General features: G+C 39.5%; 1 protein-coding gene across 1 annotated transcript in view; it reads left to right on the top strand.

Moving 5' to 3' along the window:
* Positions 1-21,102, top strand: part of Sbf (SET domain binding factor) — a 219,630-nt gene that overhangs the window by 126,943 nt on the left and 71,585 nt on the right. Inside the window, exons 22-26 of the mRNA XM_068392627.1 lie at positions 1,016-1,211; positions 1,361-1,497; positions 3,142-3,323; positions 5,348-5,541; positions 19,886-20,008. Coding sequence (XP_068248728.1) covers positions 1,016-1,211; positions 1,361-1,497; positions 3,142-3,323; positions 5,348-5,541; positions 19,886-20,008 — 832 coding nt within the window. The remainder of the gene's footprint in view (positions 1-1,015; positions 1,212-1,360; positions 1,498-3,141; positions 3,324-5,347; positions 5,542-19,885; positions 20,009-21,102) is intronic.

Here is a 21,102-nt window from a genome sequence, read left to right as displayed (position 1 = left end):
AGGATTTCAATGTGGGTTCTATTAATGTCGTATCAGGAAGGTTGATTGTCTGTTACCATTCCTGTTTTATATGTAAATTGAGGAATTGTTATCTAAAATTAAGAGATGGTTTTGTACAATATCATTAGTTACTCATAACTAAAGATTCAGTGTTGTGTTTGTGTATCATCTCAAATCTGTGCTTTTACCAAATTGTAGATGCTCTATTAAAATTTGATAATGTGCAAAAATATGTGATGTTATTGATGAGTAAAAAGGCACAAAATGTATGTTTTCCTTTCAGTTTTTGCAGTTGCGAATATTACCATTTCATTTGTAAATGTTTGGCAATTATAAAGTTCAGTTGAACATATATTTGATTCTCAGGCTAGATGTTTGTAATGTTATAGCTATCAAAAAGTAATTAAAGTTGCAATATTCTTGCTGTTAACCAATTGCCATCTTGTGGGTTATTTTAAGCTTATCTTAAAATATAAAATTCTTTCATCAGGTTGATGGGCTTAGCTCATTAAATGTTGTAATTTCTAACTTGCTATGTTAGAAAAGGGAAAGGTTACACATATACTGTACTACACCTTGAGCTAGCAGCATAATAGTAAAATCTTGTATCTCCCTTTTCATTCTACTTTAAACATGGAAATAGATGCAATCCCTCTGTAATTGGTTAAGGACTTTGCACTCATTGGTTTTGGTGACACATTTCATCAGTCTTTTCTTAGATACGTAGATGATTAACAGACCCTGGCAGGGAAAGTAATTTGCTTTTTATTACAATTTCCTTTATATTTGATTTAACTGATATTTGAGGGTTTCTACTTTTGGGTAGCTATGATTTTATACATTTGATAACCCAGATTATTTCCATATTTAAAATATTTATTATTTATATCTTTTTTAATTTTGAGGGAGACCATTTGACCATTCATGTATTTTATATTGTATGAATATTAATTATTATAAGTTATTTGTTTCATCATGATCTGAAAATTCTGATAATACTATTCTTTAATTTTAGCCCAAGATCTTGCTGCCATCGTTGATACCGGGTGAAGATGTGATGTATGAGGGTCTGCGTGTGTATTTGTTACCTGATGGCAGAGAAGAGTCGACAGGCGGCAATGTTGGTGGTCCCATGTTATTGCCAGCTGAAGGAGCCTTGTTCCTTACTAACTACAGGCTAATATTCAAAGGTCTCCCCACGGATCCTTACGGTGAGTTATGAAGTTTTCAATTTCTAGTTATCAAAAACATTTATTCTTTTCTTTCTAGTTTTTGCTTTTGCTTTTTTAAAGAAAAATGGTCTACAGTATGTTAAGTGCTGTGTTGTGGTTTATAATTATGATTGTAATTTCTTTTAAAGCATGTGAGCAAGTTGTTGTGAGGTCAATGCCCGTCTCATCTATAACAAGAGAAAAGCGGGTTCCTGCTAATCAACACCCTGGGCCAATGGATCAGTGGCTCAATGAGGGTCTCCAGATAAGATCCAATACTTTCCAGGTAAGTTATATCTACTCTAAATTAACCAGGTAAATACATAGCAGGAGTAATAAAAATCTGTTTTTTAGGGTGTCAGTTGAATATTACTCACAAAATAGTTTACACTTTGCCAAAATCTATGTTTGATAGTAGGCTGGGCATAAAACACTGCATTAAATTATGTCAGCTGATCTCTAGTTTTAGCCAACAACACACTGATAGAAATTGGAATGGATGGCAAGCAATTGTGACGTAGTTCTGGTAAGTACTGCTGCTTCCTCCGGTTGCCTTGGTGACCGCTGAGGTAGCAGCAGTAGGGGATTCAGCATATGAAATTTTTTTTTGTGGTGGATAACCCGGGGTGGTGGAGGGGGGGGGGAGAGTTGGTTCTGGCATCCTAGCAGTACCAGCCAAACTTGGCTGAATCCCTTGTGAGGCTGAGAGGAGCAAAAAGAGGAAAAGTCCCCTGTGTGTTCCTTTTTTTTATGTCAGCTACCCCCCCAAATTGGGGGAAATGCCTTGGTAAATAGATATAGATAGCATTCCTAAGGGGTCTTTGTAGTATGCCTTTGGTTCCTAGCTGCAAATTTTAGTTGCCTACTACTATACTCTTGTTCTCAGTGTCTTCTATCATGGTGTTCAACCTTTTCCAGCTTTTAGTTCCTAATGTAACTGCAGGTAGGTTGCATTTTTTCATTGATTGACCTCTTAGGCCCAACTTTGGCACCCATTTGGCCCATTTTACCACAGACATATTCAGCAAATGAATGGAGGCACATGTTTTAATAATTAATGAGGTTGAAATTATGCTTGCAGAGTTTGGAAGAAATACAATTTTAAACACATTTTCCTATTGTAGAACTTGTACAGTACATGGTGACCTTCTCAAATCTTGGATAAATTTTCAAAGTACAACATCAGTGTACTATACAAGCTAAGGGTAAAACTGGTTAGGACTGGTTTGAATGAGTTATTGTGTATTTTTCACAGCTTAATGGTTGCGTAAATAGAATAGAAAAAATTGGTTAAGGTACCTTTACAGCTGTAATGAATATTGGTAATTTGGTTTGTATATATAATGCATCAGTGCATATTATCAAGATAGATGGTTTGTATGTATAATGTATCAGTGAATATTACAATGATAGATGACTAATTTACTATTGTATTTTTGTGGTTTAATTTTTGTAGTTTACCACAACACTCCTCCAATAATGTTCCATTTAATTATTGAGCACAAAACTGAAAATAGCCACATCAATGATATTTGAAGGTTAACTAGTAATGTCATTTCCCCTCTAGAGTAGTTCACAGAAAATTTCTAATGAACAAAGTCAATAGTTTTTTCTTGTAAATTTTAGAGAAGAGGAGCTGAAATTAACTAAGATACTGTCAGAATTTCTTGCTATCTTGATGCATATGTTTTGTAAATTTGTAACTCCCAAAGTTTTTCAAAGATTGGGTTATTAAGTATTTGAGCCAGAGAAAAATTACAAATGTTGAAAAGAATGATAAAAAGTTAAATTTATTTTATACCTGTTTTACCTACTCCGTATTTTTTATTATCTGCACAATACAGTGAAGTATAGTCCTCGGTCATGATTCATGACTAGTTCTCATGGCTGTTATATTGATTATCTAAAACTTTTTGTTTTTCTTTTACAGTTAATTAAAGTGGCTTTTGATGAAGAAGTATCCCAAGAAAGCATAGAAACTATGAGAAAATTGATCAACCGATTACGACACCCACCAACGATTAATCAACTATTTGCCTTTGCTGGTCAGAACCATATTCCTGCCACTCCAAGTAGACAACCAAAGGATAAGCCTGGTTATGGGACACTTAGGTATGTATTTTTACAGTTATTGGTATCAATAGTGTTATGGGCTAATTGTATCAGTGAATTTTACAATTCTAGATGGATAGATAGTTAGACCAGTGTTAATCATGCTTAAAACAGCCTATTATTATTCAATGTAGTTAAGTTACACATACATCATAGAAGTCAAGAAAACCATTTCTGCTATTTTAATTGATTGAAGGAATACCACCAGGGAGTTTTAGTTTAATGTACGCCTCAGCTTCTTTAAAAAATCCATGAAAATTTCATTATTTTGAATTGATATTTTGAATTGCTGGAGCATAAATTTCTTGAGTTCATATCAGACGATTGTTTAAAGATCGCTATAAACGTAGTTGTCGCCTCACATCATTCTTTCCCTTTCAAATTGTTATCAAGACAAAACTGAGCCACTTTACAATAGATTTGCTGAGCAGTTGAACTGCAAGTTTCAGATCAATTTTTTTCTTGATCAAAGCCAGATGCTGGGATCAGAGTTAATCACGTAGATGCAAACCTAATTTTTCCGAAGTTTGTCAAATTTATAATGTCTGAAATTTTATCATGTGACATGGATGAAATAAAATATGCATACTGGCTCTTATGTTTCTGAATGAGGAAATGTAGTTTTTATATTTTCAGGGTCTAAACTACACGCATACTATATTATCATAGATTCATTAGGTGATAAGCCATCAGAGGTAAAAAATAATGAATGAATGATGTCTAACCAAACATTTTTTTTTTTTTTTTTAACCAAGTTCACATTTTCATGAGACCTGAGATCTGCTATCAGAAAGTATCCAAAATGACGATTTCCAACTACCATTTACTTCATTTACTGTAAATACAAGACCCTTTCCTGGTATTGAAAATCTCATTGTTAAGATCAGTTCCCATATCGACGAAATCCTAATAATTCTAATATCACAATTATTTGTTTAATTGCCATTTAATCAATCATGAAATACATTAATGGTTTGACCATCTTCTGTGCCTGATGAGCATTCATTTTTTAAGCAGGAAAGAAGATTGATCAACACTGGTTGACCAGCTACCTGTTGATCCCAATTTGAAATTATTCTTGGATGGGTCAAACATGTATCAAGCATTTTTCTTGCGTAATTATATACAGGGAGATTAAAAGTGAAGAATGAGCGTTTCATCTTTTGGGAAATTAAAATGAGAAATGCCCTGAAATTCTAAATCAGAGGGTAAATGTTACCAGAAAATCCATCTGATGTCAATGTAGACCCTTACAATATGTTAATCTTGTAATTGGAGGTCAAAAGTATAGAAAAAACTTATCGATGAAATGTAATAGATGTTTAGTCTTTGCGTATACAGTATCTATATGCAGAACAAGAAACTAGGTATTATTATTAGAGTTGCAATAATAATTTCTAACCTAACTGCAAGGATGATTGATGTGAACTGAGCACTTCCTTGTTTGTGTGACCAACCAGTCTTTGACCGGGCAACTACAGTAATTTTGAATCAGGGCACCTGCTCCCTATCTAACTTCGTTGGCTCATTTTTATTAAGTGTATAATGGGTTTTAAGCTATTTTCAGCTGATAATATAATGACTTGAGATAAATAAAACCCATCTTAATATCATGGAAGCTGATAATATGGTTTTGATGTACTAAGTTTTAAATCTTACCGCCAATTTCCTATTTATATTAAAAAACATAGAAATGATAGAATATTTTCACAAACATGAGGGAGTGACAGGAAAAGTAAATGCTAGGTTATAGTTGTTACAATGGCATGCCTTAAGCCTGTAATGGAGCCTTAATATTTAGGGATGAGCAACATATGTAAAAAATGACACAACGTGAAATGACATGATGAGGGGTATTATTTTATAAGTAATTTATCTTTAATCAATTGAGGATAGCAATAGTAACCTTTATATAAGATACTCACATGAAATATATATTTGTTTTGTTTGAAAGATTAAACTTATTGTTAGCTTTATTCGATACAGATTACAAATATAGATTTTTATAAGATTATCTCTTATAGGGGCTTTGCAAAGAAGACCTTAATGAAAACGGCCAAGGCAGCTGGGCTGAAACCTAGTAAAGGGGGAAAGAGGCACAAGTACGTCTTTCCTAGCAATAACAAGTCTATGACCTCCCCTGGACGGATGAGTCTTGCCCAGGCAGCTAACATGGACTTGAGCAATGAGGAATTGCCATATGACGATGACCTATCCAGTAAGTATTGCCGTATTCATTTTTTAAAGTTCTCTTTTTCTTAACTTGTTTTACACAAGTGCTAAACTAGTTTATATCTCTTGTGAATCTGTATTATACAAGCTTTTAAACAATGATTCAGATGCATATTTGGCTTACATGTTCGTAAGGTAGCAGTGCCATTCTTCTGACTTGATACTTTGTACTGTAGCCCTTGAGGGTCTTATTGCTTGCCAATTAAAATTCTTAAGTTTAGGTTAAGGGATGCTGTTGCTTGCTATGTAAGAACAAAATAGATTAATTTTATATTGATTAAATATTAAATGTATCGTAATCTTATACATTCATAGTTTCTGTAAAATTTTTCTCTAGGTTGATACATAAATATGAGTGAAATATTTTCTTGTTATGCATATATTTTTTTGGTTCCTTACATTTGGTTGTGTTTAGTTTTGTATCCTATGTTTTAATTGATCTTTTCATTTCTTCAATTTGGAAAGTTGCATTGTCATTAAAAGTGTGAAATTTTGGATGAATTACTGAAAACATTTTGAAATTAGTGAAGCCAGTTAAAAACTGATAGACTAGAATTTAGTTGGTAGATTCTGTAATAAGATTAAAAGATATATCATTCAGTGATATTCTTCTGAGAATCGTGTATTCTTTGCTTTTCAGCAGGGAAATTTTATTTATGGTAGCAGTATATCTGATTGAAAATGCCAAAATATTGATGTAGGTGTTGTTAAATTTTTCAATTCTTTTAAAAGTCGTTCCAAGTAATATTTATTATTTTGCATTTAGTTCTTTTATTATTTATCATGGAAAATGCTTTAATTTTTTCAATATCTTAATTCATATGAAAATGTTGAAATTTTAGCTTATAGTATTTCTCACCATAACAGCTCTGCTTTGCTGTAACCCGTATTTTGATTTTGGTCTCATTATTTTTATGATTGTTTTGTATTGAATATTCTTTTGTTATCATTCCTGTTCTAGTTTTGATTCATTTTGGTTTTTTCATCATCCCAAATGCATTGTCTATTGAACTTCCATTATACAGAAGGTTCTCAAATTACAAACTTAATAAGTTCCAAGAAGCAGTTTGTAAGTAATATTTTGAATTTTGGTCTAGGGAGGCCTAACCTGACTTCCATACCTGCGATTTCCAGCCACAAAAGTAAAAAACTAGTACTGCTTCATATGCAATAAATATCAGGTTATTGCAAATGTCATTTTGCTTATTGTAATAAATGATTCATTGTTTTATTAAAGTATTTCTTTATTTTAACGGATACAGTATCTGAAATTTTCTTTTTGTATCCAAATGTTTGTAAGTTGAGGACTGTCTGTGTACTGTATTTTTGTTGAATTTCTCTTAAAACTTAGGACTGTGCACCAATTGTCCTATTCTAGGCTCATCTTTACGTATCAACATGTTGTTTTTAGGATAATTCATTCTTTATAAGTAGATACATGCAGTGTTGTAAGTTCTAATTTCATAAAAAATCTTTGATGCATTTTTGGAAGTGGAAACAAAACTTATTTGTATTGATTTTTTATGAATTGCCCATTATTAACGTTTTTTCATTTTATGTAGAATATTTTGTATTAGCCAAGTTTCCATTTGAAATTAATGAATTCTTTTCTTTTTATATGTTATTTAATTTAATCAGAATTAGCAATTTATTAGCATGTTTACGTACAAAGTTATACTAAGTTAACATCATACCTTTTTGTCTTATGTCTAATAGAGTTGCCCTTGTAGTTTTAGAACCCTTTGATTCCTGATTGTTCCTTTTTTTTTTTTTTTATATATTTTTGTGATTATTACTTTTCTTTTACATAATACATTAGCATATTGAGGAGAGGTAGATTACTAAATGTTTTCTTTGCATAGTGTGCAGTATAAGTATTTATGATATTTTCCTTTGTAAAATGGTATAGCAAGTATTTTAAGGAAAAAGAGTTATGCACTTTTTGTGAGCATGGTTATTATTTTATAGACTATTTAAAGACCTAAACTATTTGAGTTCTTACCTCTGCATAAAGCAGAAATTTCATACTTTTATAAGGTAGAGTAGTAACCCTATGATTAACTCATTTTTTTCTTGGCTTGGTGCTGCCATGAGAGGTAACTTTTCCTAACTACCTTTTTCAAAAAGAGTAATTTTGGAAGTTACTCTTCCAAAATGTGTGGGTGCATTGTTAGGTGCATTAGGCAGGACAAGGAGTTGCCTATCGTTGTGGCCACAAGGCCAGATAAAAGAAATCAAACTTTGGATTAGTATTCTCCTGCAAGAAGTGTGTTGAAAAACTAAATTAATTTTTTGATAAGATTTATTACTTTTACAGCCTATTTTTGTACCTTGCAAAATCCCAGGCTCCTCTTTCAACTTTAGAAGAAAAGATCAGCTGTCTGGTAATTTACCTCATATTTTAGTGTTCAGTCTGGTCACTTGTGATTACCTAAATTACTTGTGTTCTGATGCAGTAACAAACACACATCCTTTTGATGTAGGAGATCATTTTGGTGGAAATCAAAGTTTCAAGATGGGGGATTGAGTGAGGGTTGCCATATAGCCCCACATTCAGATATCTCATTATATTTGGGCTGTTGTATTTAATGAATCACTCCACAACTCCCTGCCCTGAAAGGATATCTTTACCCTGCTTTTCCTTGTGTATTAGTGAAGTGCTTTGACTCCTTGGAACCCTGAACCTGAAAGGCATGGAAAGCTCAAGAACTATTTTGATGTCTGTGTGGCTGGCTTGTCTTGTATGAAGTTTGGGGTATGTACTCATTATCTGCTTAACCCCTCTACATAATAGACCTACACTGCCCTATCTTTTGACAATATTATATGAAGATATATCTTTCTGGTTTATGTGGTCATCCTTGAATCTCCACAGTGTATCATCAGGAGAGACGATGCGTTTCTTCTCTGCCAAGGAACCAGTAATGCCAGTACCCTTAGGTGACCCCCCTCCAGGGCTTAGGGAATCAGGTGTTCCTGACATGGTAGCATATATAGCTTCCTTCACCTTACTATGCCCAAGAAGAAAACCTTGGTCAAGAACATAGTAAATTGGTATGTGGCAAGTTTAAACAGCAAGGGAAAACATATATACTCTGCTGCTGCACCAATTATTTTATTTTATCCTCATCTTCTCCAAAGGTAAGAGTAAAAAAATAAGTCCCACATAAGGGCCTCTTGTAAAAAGTCCTGTTAGACTACTTGCTAGTCATAGACTCCTTCTGGGTCTGTCGTTTTTCTACTCCCAAAGACCGCATCTCAGGGAAGAGTTTTCATTAGTTTTTTCTATTGGGTCAATGGGTTTGTTGTATTTTGTTCTACCAAAGCACTTGACTTATGCCTCCCACTCTTAAAATGACTAAAATGTCCTGAACTCGTTTTTTTTGTTTGATCCACATTAGGATGTCAATGATTCTAGTTCACTGTCTCCCGTGCTTAGGCATGATGCCAGATCATATTTCCCTGTGTCCAGGTATGATTGTTTCCTCTCCCCAGAGCGTGGCTCGGATCACACTGTAAGGCATTAATGTTGTCCCTTTCGGGAGGTGACTTGCATTTGCTTTCTTGCTCAACATCAAGAAATGGACGGTATATTTTACTCGACTATATGTTCGAGGGTTAGAGCAAGGGGTCACTTCCATGACAGTTCCTGAAGTCTTCCCCCAGCCAGACAGAGGCAATCCAAAAGAGGCCTCACAAAGTTAGTTGCATCACTCCTTAACTCACCTTCAAGAGTAAAATGTTGGTTTAGTTAGTATGGGAGTTATGGAAATTGGGCGGTAATCCGTTGGACTTGAGCTACCACAAACGCATTCACATAGTGGAGTAACATTACCAATTCTCCAACAAGTGCTAAAAGCTCCTCTTCTTGCTAACTTGCGCAAAATAACAGATAACTTTGGAGCTAAGAAATCTGCGGTCTTTATAAAAAACAAAGGAAGAATGCCATTTGGGTCTACACCTCCATAAGCATCAAGATCCATCAATAGAGCTTGGTTAACCAAGACTAAAGATGTAGCTAAGCTATGCACATTACTTCCACTCATACAAACTTATCAGCAAATTCTCCATCTTCTTGTATCAAAGGGGAATATAGATATGGTATACACTAACCTATTTCTCATGTGTGTCAAGCACTTTTCTCATATAACTTTTGAGGCATTAATTTTGACACTCATTCACTCCTATGTTAGAGAAAGAACCTTTCCATTGATATCATCTCATTTTATTAAAGACCTTTGCTTGTGGCCCAATAGCTTCCTTTTTACCAATGAGTCGCTTATTTGGAGGAATTTGGATACCAGTTCGATTGATGACCAGGTGAATCAGAGAGGGTGGGGAAATGGTCATCCAGGTTATCCCATTAGTCTGGAATGGGGTAACAGATCATTTGGAGCTTCCTGTTCAGGACCATGTTGCAGACATTACCCTGGAGGAAGAAATCCAGAATGGCTCACAAGTGACTTCTCCCACCAACAAGCAGGCTTCCAGTATTAGGTGGCCAAGGATTTGTCTTTTCTATACAAGTTCTTGAGAAAATTACCCTTTCAACCATTCTTCTAAGCTCATTTGCTGAAATGAAAGTGAGGCCTCTGATGGAAGAACAGTCTGGTAATCCCCACTCAGTCCGCCCTCTTGAAGCTGCCAGCTTTGTACCCAAGTGATCACCCTTATTTCAAAAAACTTAGTTAGTTTAGCTAAAAAATTACAGAATAATAATTTGTTCCAACACGAAGTACTTACCTCGAACTACTTTCTTAGGAGTATCTGGGATCTCCTCCCATCCGACCAGAGTTTTGTGTAGTTTACCCTAAACCCATTTTCTATGAGGGGTAACCTCAGGCGGAGTGATACGCGCCCTGAGGCTAACCCCGGGTCAGAGAGCATGCTTTCTCAGGTCTCGACCTCCAGTAAGTTCTCTGGTCGCGTCGCGATATCATCTTGCCGCTCTCCTTAATCCCAGTGTGACTTGTGTGTCCCCGACCCTTTGTGTCCCACGCGCTACCCACGTGGTTCCTTTGTGCTTTCTCTGTGCGCGCTTGTGTCTCGTAGTGCTTCTCCTTCATCATGGAGCATCCTCACCATTGTCCTGGGCCTATGGCCGGAAAATCGTGAGGAGCGTTCTTCTCGAAACCCGAAGTTGACCCACACTCCTTGTGTTCCTCGTGCAGGGGCAGCGTGTGTTCCCCTTCCGACACGTGTCCGGAGTGCGAGTCGTGGAACGAGGTGCAGTGGGTGTGGTATAGCACCAAAAAGAATAAGTCGCCTAAGAAGACCAACGTCCCTTCCTCCCTTGCTTCGACGGGCGCCTCGTCTGTCCAAACTTCTCTCCCAACCTTCCCTACCCAGAGTAGGGGACGAGGTAAGTCTGTTGCGGGGAAGAGGTCCGCGGCCCTTCCCCAGGAGTCTGATCTTCATGACAATGGGGTTGTGGCGTCTTTCCAGGCGAGTGAGGGGCCTGAGGGAGGGGCGGTAGTGTTTTCGGGAGATGGTGGCCTGGTGCCTGCAGGTCACATCTCTTCTGATGATCCCATGTGGGGTAATAATGTTGCTAATTTCTCCTACATTACCGCGGGAGGCGAGGCCTTCGACGAGGACCTATAAGTCGTCAGTCTCCTCAGTGGAGGAGCCTTCCTGCTCTTCGGAAGATGAAGTGCTGAGGAAGCTCAGGAGGCGAAAGGGGAAGTCCCGCAGGAAGTTGTCGCGCTCTTGCTCCCCCTCGAGGTTGCGCCACGAGAGTCGGCGCCCAAGATCCCCCAAGAGCAATGAATGGGTGATGGTTCACCGAGACAGGCTTCTGGAGCTAGCTGCGGCGCCGGGCCCCTCAAGTTAGCGTCCGAGGATGAGCTCCCCGGATAGATACTCCTCCGGCAGCAGCAGCACCCGACGGAGGGATTCCTCATGGCAGGTTCCAGTTGACAGGCATAAGACCGCGAAGGTTCCGACTCCATTCGCCGAGCGGAGAGAGTAGCCCCTTTGGTATGGCAGCCGAGTCCTGACCTCCGAGGGCCACCTAGCTCGGCACAAGCGCAGCCCTCGGCCGTCCTCAACGAGCAGGCCCGCAGATTTGAGAACCTCCGGGAGAGATGTTAGACCCAGTATGGAGGCCCCCGTTCCGACGGAGATGCCCGTCCTTCGTCGGGAACCCCAGCGAGAGCGTCGGTCCAGGACTCCCCCGCGTGCGAGGTCCTCCGTCGGGGTACCCCCGTCACTTGTACCAGCATCCCCATTGGAGGAGCTCGACGACCATGGAGAGGGGTCAGCAGCGTAGGTATCGGCCTATCGGAGGGTGATAGGCCTCATCAGAAGTCACCACAGGCTGGACGTTCCGGGACTCTCCTCCGAAGATGCTTGGCATTCCAGCCTCAATAGAATAGTGGATGCCCCAGTCCTTGGCCCTCCCTTTGGCGAGGGACGTTTATTTGGGAAAGGCTCACGTGGACAGGATCGTGGCCAACTACGCCGAGGTGCCCAAGAGTCAGAGTCCCTCTAAGCTGCTCCAGGGCCTGAAATCCCAGAGCAGGTTCTACCTCCCAGAGGGACACCGAGCAGGCGCCTGTGCACTGGAGCCAGCACTCGCCACATTGGGGCAAGGAGCCTCAGAAGAAAGGGCGTCCACGGCGCCGGTCTGCTTCTCTCCTTCGGAGGCGGTCATGATGGAGGAGATGTCAAAGGACCTTGTCAACGTCTCCTCCTGGTTAGACTGGTGGGTGTTCAGTCGTCCTACGACCTGTCAGTTCCGGAGACCCAGGCCTTACTCAAGGAACTCATCAGTTCGGGAGGCAAGGCCCTGAAATTCTTGTCATACCAGTTGTTAGCCATGTCCGCCAACTGGGTCCTACGAAGGAGGGACACTGTTTTGAGCAAGATAACTAGGAGACTGCCAGACAGAGAGGCCAGATCTCTGAGGAACCTGACCCTGTGGGACGACTCAATCTTTCCCCCGAAGGCAGCGGAGGAAGCGATGGAGAGAATTTGGAGAATGAAGGAACCTTTCGAGACCAGGCCCCACTCGGTCAGAAGGCCGATGTTCAGAAGGTCCTCCATCGACACGCCTCGCCCTCCTCGGCCCGCTCCTAACCACCCTAGGATAGACAACTCGGCTACAACATGGTCCCAGTCTTCTCAGCCCTCCCGTAGGGGATCAGCCTCGAACCAAACCGCCTATAGGCTGTCCTTCGCGGCGTCCAGAAGAGGGCGTTCAGGCCGCTCATCGAGGAGAAGATAGGGAGGGAGGGAGGCCTCCTACTCCTGCCAGAGCCTCAGGTGGGGGGATGCCTCAAACATTTGTGGCAAGCATGGGAAGAACACGGGGCAGACCCGTGGACCGTGACAGTTCTGAAAGAAGGGTACAGGTTGCCCTTCCTAGTGGACCCTCCTCCTCTGATACCAGATCAGCAGGCGGAGTGGCTAGCCCCCAAGGATCCCTTGAAACTGACAGCTCTGCAGGGAGAGGTCTCAGCGATGTTGGCAAAAGGGCAATGGAACCTGTTCGGGACCCAGGTCTAGGGTTCTACAGCAGGCTGTTCCTTGTGGAGAAAGCTACAGGAGGATGGAGACCGGTCATAGACCTCTCAGCCCTCAACAAGTTCGTCTGCAAGACGGACTTCAAAATGGATACTCCAAAATCAGTCTTGGCGTCCTTGAGAGAAGGGGACTTCATGATGTCAGTAGATCTCAAGGATGCCTACTTCCAGATCCCGGTTCATCCCTCCAGCAGGAAGTACCTACGGGTGAAATGGGAGAACCAGACGTTGCAGTTCAAGACCCTCTGCTTCGGGTTGTCCACTGCCCCTCAAGTCTTCACAAGGGTCTTCACAACGGTCTCAGTCTGGGCACACGAACAGGTCATCCGCCTGATTTGTTACCTGGACGACTGGTTGCTACTTTCAGCCTCAGAGGAAGTACTGAAGGAGCAAGGCACGATGTTACTGCAGTTCTGGAACGTTCTGGGGATCACCATCAACCTAAAGAAGTCCCAACGGATACCTTCCTCCAGGACAACCTACCTCGGGATGGTTCTTGATTCCCGGTTAGTGAAAGCCTTCCCCTCCGTGGACAGGCTGGACAACTTAGACCAGGTCCTCCGCCCCTTCCTGACGGACCAACCCAGGAGGGCAAAGGACTGGCAGAGACTGATAGGCCACCTTGTGTCTCTGGAGAAACTGGTCCCTCAGGGCAGGCTAAAGCTCAGGGAGGTCCAATGGAACCTGAAGGAGAACTGGATCCAAACGGATTCCCCCCACAGACTGGTCCCGGTGTTTCCGAACACGAAACGGGTCCTGGAATGGTGGAGCTGCAGGACGAACACCCTCAAAGGGATGCCCTTTGCGGCCGACTCTCCGGAGATGGTCCTGTTCACGGACGCGTCGAAGGAGGGGTGGGGTGCTAATCGCTTAGGGAAATCAGCAAGAGGGAACTGGACTGGGAAATCAGCAAAAGGGAACTGGACAGCCCTAGAGAAGACCCAGCACATAAACGTTTTAGAGTTGAGGGCAGTACAAAGAGCATGCCTGGAGTTTGTACACCTACTCCGGGGAAACACGGTAGCGTTGATGTGCGACAACGCCACGGTAGTAGCTTACATAAAGAAGCAGGGAGGCCTAAGGTTGAAGAAGCTGTGCGTCCTCACATTACAACTAATGGAATGGGCCGAAGTGGAGCAGATAAGACTATCAGCGAGGTTCATCCCAGGGAAAAGGAACGTCCTCGCCGATGGCCTCAGCAGGATGGGGCAAGTGGTAGGATCCGAATGGTCTCTACACCCGGAAGTAGCCAGGTCCGTCATTCAGACCCCTTCGCAATAAGGCTGAACACGCAGCTCCCCGTATTCTGTTCTCCTGTTCCAGACCCAAAAGCGGCATTCGAGGACGCCTTCCAACAGCCGTGGGACAATCTCTACATGTACGCTTTTCCCCCCTTCGGGATGCTCAGGCAGGTCCTCAACAAGGTGAGAAGGACGAGCAACCTACAGATGATTTTGGTAGTGCCCTGGTGGCCGGAGAGAGAGTGGTTCATGGACCTAAGGGAACTAACACAACAGCCGCCCTGGCCCCTTCCGGGCAGGCCAGATCTTCTCCGGCAACCACACTTCCAAAGGTTCCACTAGAATCCTCGGTCCCTCCGTCTTCACGCGTGGAGGTTATCGAGCGTCTCCTGAGGAGGGAAGGCTATTCGTCGAGTACAGCAACGAGGATGTCGGGCTACCTGAGATGGTCATCGACAGCTGTATACCAGGCTAAGTGGGCCACATTTTCCAAATGGTGCACCACTAGGAACATCAGGCCCCTGAAGGCCTCCATCCCGCAAGAAGCGGACTTCCTAGTTTACCTCAGGGACGTGGTCAACATGTCCATTCCAGCCATCAAAGGAGTCCGCGTGGCTTTGAGCCAAGTTTTTCTCCTGAAGGGCATAGACCTGGGTAACTCCAGACATATCTCAATGCTAATTAAGAGCTTTGAGCAATCATGCCCCCCGCAAGCTGTGAAGGTGCCACAATGGGACGTGGCAAGGGTCCTGAAAATGTTATCCGAGCCTCCGTTCGAGTCCCTGAAAAACGTGGACAAGGATCTCACTCTCAAGACAGTTTTCTTGCTGGCGTTAGCATCAGCTAAATGGGTAGGCGAGATTCATGGTCTGTCCTACGAAGTTGCTCACTCGAAAGGTTGGTGAGAAGTCACATTCAAGTTCGTCCCTTTCTTCGTAGCTAATACCCAGAACCCTGCCGTATGGGATTGAGGGTTTCTCTATTCCGGCAATCCCCGGTCGGACGACGTGAAGGATTTGCGCCTATGCTCCGACAGGGCAGTGAGGAAATACTTGGAAGAACAGCAAGACTTCGGCCTGGGATCAAGAGTCATTTTGTTTCCACAGGCCTCGTGAAGAAGCCAGTCTCGAAGAATACCATCTTCTGGTTGCGGCAGGTCATCATCAGGGCCTACAGTAAGGCAGAAGTCCCCCTGCCGGGGAAACCCAAGCCCCATGATATTAGGGGCCTGAGTACTACGTTGGCCTTCGAGAAAAATATGGCAGTGGGCCAGATCCTAAGGGCAGGCACCTGGGCCAACCAGTCTACCTTCACAGCACGCTATTGGAAGGACTATTCAAGAAGATCCCTGGACGGGTTCTCGATAGGTACCGTCGTTTCTGCGCTCCAAACGGTTTAAAGGCATAGCCTCAGTGATAACCGCGGGTAACAAGCACAAGAGACAGGTTTGTTCCCTTGTACTTTCTTTCTCCCCTTTTCCGCTTCAAGTGGGCTCTGTGAGGGCCCTGAGCCAGAAACGAGTACCTCAACAAGAGGAAGACATGTCCCTTAGGATTTCTTGCACAGGTGAGTTTCTTAGACACTAAAATGGGTTTTTGTGTAGTTTCCTCTCAATCGTTTTCTATGGGGTCAACACGACCTAGCCACTTTCTAGGTCTGGATATTCCTTAGCACGGTCTCAAGAACTTTTTAGGGCCACGCCCACCTCATAAAGTATAAGTCTCCTAAGAAAGTAATTCGAGGTAAGTACTTCGTGTTGGAACAAATAAGAAATTTTAGGTAATTTGTATTTTTCCTAACAGTACTTACCTCGAACTACTTTCGGGTAATGGCCCACCCTGCCTTCCCCGAGTGTTCCCTGGTTTTCTTAGAGACCTTAGCAACCAGAACTTACTGGAGGTCGAGACCTCTCTAACCCGGGGTTAGCCTCGGCGCGTATCACTCCGCCTGAGGTTACCCCTCATAGAAAATGGGTTTAGGGTAAACTACACAAAATTCTGGTCTGATGGGAGGAGATCCCAGATACTCCTAAGAAAGTAGTTCGAGGTAAGTACTGTAAAGAAAAACACAAATTACCGTATATACTCGTGTAATGTTCAATTTTTGAAGGCCTATATTTCAGTTAAAAAAGTAAGGGTCGAACATTACACGAGATATATATTTGAAAAAGTAAAAATTTCTGCCCTACCGGTAGGTAAACGTAAGCTAGGCCTACGCGAACATTACCCTAGGCTATGCTACCTACCGGTAGGTAATCGTAGGCTATGCTTACACGTATATAAGGGCTTACACGTATATAAGGTTACCTATAGGTAGGTAAACATAGGCTAGGCCTATATATACAGTACTAGCCATGTTCATTTAACACCAAGCATATTATTAGCATGGATTTTATTTCCTAAACCATCATCAATAGTTTTTTTCCGCTACGAGTAATGACTTTACCATAACGCAGCAGGTATGAAGCTAGCAAACAGTCGGGTTGCGTATGTTATAACGTGATATGGTTAATGAAAAAATTAGGCTCATTTTATTTTACTTGGTATGGTATATTAATTGATATTAATAATAAACCGCAAAAAAATTTCTTAATTGAATCCACATTTTTTTTTCTCCAAGTTCGAACGCTAGTTTCGGTAACTCCAAACATTTTTACGGCTTGAACGTTATTTGTCGTTTCAGGGGACAGCGGCTGCAATAACTTGAAGCTTGAATTTTGCAGTAAATTTTTTATATTTCTTGGTAGACATCTTGAGTAAATTCTTATTCATATATATTGTGAGGAAAAATATGATTAGCATAACGGGTAATTATAATCACCGTAATTACCTGCAATTACCGGTAATGGTAATTTGTTACTCAAAACGATGAACTAATTTTGTTTGCTACTTGTAGTGTTTGCTTGTTTTTTAAAGCTATTAGGCGGTGATGATAATCGGCTGTTTGCAACTAAAGTGTTCGCTAGAAAATGTATGCTGAATACTCAATTGTTATTGTAAACAGATGTTAGTATTTAGGTGTTGTTCCGATTTGTTTTATACATTTGTTTGTCGCACTTAGGCATAACCCTTACTTTGTTGGTAATTATGGTATGCTGGAGATAAAAGACCTCTAGCCTACTGCCAAAATCAAGACTCGAACATTACATGAGGTATATGATGAATTCATGATTTTGAAGGCAAAATAGGGGGGTCGAACATTACACGAAGTCGAACATTACACGAGTATATACGGTACCTAAAATTTGTGATTTTTAAACAATTATTTAGTCTGAGCCCTCTACAAACAAAATGTGGGGTAGTCAGGAGGTGGGCATTTTGGTTTATTTAAGGTATTTATTGTAAAGAAAATAGTTTGTTTCATTGTAAATTATTCTTTTAATTTTACTAATTTCATCATAAACCTACTTCCATCAAAATGTGGAAGTCAAGAATATGAACATCAGAGGAGGTTCAGAAGTAAATGGAATTTGGATGATAAGATTTGTTATTTCTATACTTGCCTGATGTTCATAAATGTCCCCCATTCCGCTTCAACCCTGACTAGTGATGTCGACAGGCTCTTGAACTAGTTTCAACTTAGAGACAGAAAATACATAAGAGAGATGGCAAACCCATGTGCAATTATCATCATACACCACCATATAAACGCAATACTCCACAAGAGTGGAAGGACTATTACAAGGAAGATAGTTTTTAATTTTAAGGTATACATCAACATTTATCCAGTTTCGAGAGCGAAGCAATGCGTAAACCAAGTTTGTATGTTGACTTTTTTTTTTAAATAACATTTTAAGTGATATTAGAGGTGATTGAACTGAAATCCTTAGATTTATGCATATTTATTTCCTTATTTACTATAGATTGTTTCAATTAAAAAATTATATGGTGGTACAGTCATGATTCTTTAATAAGTTACCCACATGACCAAAAAATGCAAAATTTAGTTACAATTAAACAATTTTATGTAATTACCCTGATTTCAATCAGCTTCAGTGTTAACTTTCAAAAATAGTCTCAAAAGAATTTTTGTCAGAATGTTTACTTTTGTTTTGCCAGTAGTTAGTTTTTTTTTAATAGTTTTGTTTTATTGGATGAGACCCGATATGTCACACGCACATATTTATCCTCTGTCTTTTTAATGAAGATTCCAGAGTATTGGTGCAGATGTTTTTCAAAGGTTTTTATGGTAAAGGCAAAACTGTACTTTAAAAAACTTGTCATTTTATTTTGTTTCAAGTTCACTTTTATTGTTATAGGAAGTGATATTCATGAGGCATTTAATCTTTTTTGAAAATGTAGGCTTTTAAGGGAGTGAATGTTATAATGTACTGCCCTATCGTTAATAAAGTGATGTATATTGCCTTCTTTCTTGAGTATCAGGGAGTTTGTTGTAAAAAAAAAAGTTATAATATACGTAGCTAATCCAGTTGTGCTGCAGAATGTGAGGGCTTGAGGATTGAATTGAGTCTTACCAGTTATTAGAGTAATTTTCACATAGTTTCTTTTGTCCCCATGAAGTTTATTATAAATTATTTTTTCTTGTGATTTTGAGCTCCTCAGCAATTTTTATTTGCATCTATGCTCACAAAACTTTGCATGATCATTCATTTCATGATTATTTATGCAATTATACTTGCAATACCAATACAAAAGAATGAGTTACTTTACAGTGATTAAAACAAGTACAATACATGATTATATGTATCCAATATAGCAAAGAGCATCCAATAGACCTAACCCTTGTTGATCTAGTTTGGTGGTAGTATACTCTGTATGTCATAAAGTAAAATTAGCTTGGTAGTTTACTCTTAGGTAAATTAACCCATATTTATTGTATATTAAGGAATGTTAGAATTAATTTATTTGTACATAAAATTTAAGATTTTATATCTAGTTACAATTTTAATTTCAAAAATAGAATAAGGAAATTGTTTCCTACTTGGGAAACTTTTGAATTTAAGGAAAATCTAAATGTTTGAAATAAATTTCCTTCAAAATTTTTTCCTCGGTAGAAGGAAAAAAAAATTTGAGTTCAGCTCCAAGTGTGTTATTTTAGTGTTAAGAAATGTAAAGATCTAAAAGTAATTGGTTTTAATGAATATCAAACTAAAACATATTGGTTACCTTCTACAGTATATAGTCTGAAATTGTTTTCTTAGAATGTTCCTTTTATGTTTTGTGAACTAGTTTTAGTAAAAACATTTAGTTGTTTCCTTTTCAATACCTAACAATTTCACTCACTTTAAACCTAAGTGGGGTGTGTATCTTTTATTTCCATAGAAGAGTAATTTGTGTAATGATATCATTCCCTGTGGCACCAAATGTGAAGTTCATCCATAAAATTCCCCTTTCTTATGCCTGTTATCCAGAACTAGTGATGTCTATGTATAGCACATTTCCAAACCCATTTATGTCTTTCCTACACTGAATGGTTGTTTTCTTTATTCCTTCTTAGTTGCGTGGGTTACTATATTTCCTATTTCTTTATTCCTTTGGTAGATAGGGCTTTAACTTCATTCTTATTCAAGAGACATTTCTGTCCCTGTCCCTGGTTAACAAAGGCTCGGGTGCTCGATATGGCTTCCTAGGTACAAGTAACAAAGGCCAGTGTAAGCTGCTCCGCGTAACTTCGCCAGTCAGCCGCAGTTCTGAGGAATTGGACTGTGGTGGGAGACTGTCACCTAGTGAGTTCTTCTAGAGAAATTGATGCTGCTATTGATTGTATTGTAATTCTGTTTTATAGATATATGACATTATTCTGTGATAACCTCTATAAATAGTAAAATCCTACTACAGTATAGTTGATAACGAAGGTAATATCTATTTTACACAACAGATTTTGCCAAGAGAACTTTTTATTATGTAATCATACTGATTAGGGTTATCAAGAATATTTCATAGTAGATCGTTTTTGGCATATTTTGCCATGCTACTTTAGCTTTTATTTCTACATTGTAATTTAAATTGCTCTATAATATGGTATGTTTGCTGTTACAATGTAGAACTGGTATAACAGTATTGAAATTAGAAAGAATGCCTTAACAAAAGCAGATAGGAAACAACCATAGTATTTCATCACAACATCACTGATAGGGTTGTGAGTTCCTTAGTTTTGATATGTTCGTTGCAGTTATGAATATTGTTTGCAGTATAGAGTACCAAGTGATTTTTGTGTGTTCTTTTGAGAAAGCCATTAATACTTGAAACATAATTAAAATGTGTGGTTTTATTTGAAAAGGAGAGAGTAGATTTAAAGGTTGGTTTAAAGGATACCATTATAAATTAAAGGTTATTGAGTACTAAGATGATTTTAGCAGCATCTTGATGTTATGAAATGATTATTCATCATTTAATCTGTGTGACATGAGCTTAAATGGTTTTGTGTTTTATATTACTATTTGAAAGATGATGTTTAGAATGTTAGTTTATTTGAATACTTTTTATCATAGTAGGAGAACTAGCCAGTGCAATATTAACTAGAAAGATTGATTCTAAGGGAAAGTTTTAATTTGATATTATCAGCCAACATCTTGAAAACACTGTCTGTTCAGTGTCTTCAAGCAGAAATTTATAATTATAATACGCCAAAATGTTTGGTGAATATTAATGTTAAGCAAAATATATTGTCAAAAATATTCAGATTCCTTATACACCACCTTTTTGTATATTTTTAGGTCATATTTAGTACCAGAGAGACAACAGATGTAATATTTATTCCATTCATGACTGTCTCTTTACATTAGACATGATAGAACTTGGTGCATTGGATTTATAGGAA

This window comes from Palaemon carinicauda, chromosome 1, assembly GCF_036898095.1.
Source record: "Palaemon carinicauda isolate YSFRI2023 chromosome 1, ASM3689809v2, whole genome shotgun sequence".
In the NCBI taxonomy this organism is placed as follows: domain Eukaryota; kingdom Metazoa; phylum Arthropoda; class Malacostraca; order Decapoda; family Palaemonidae; genus Palaemon; species Palaemon carinicauda.
Note: the sequence above shows the minus strand (reverse complement) of the source record. Positions and strands in the feature narration are given on the sequence as shown.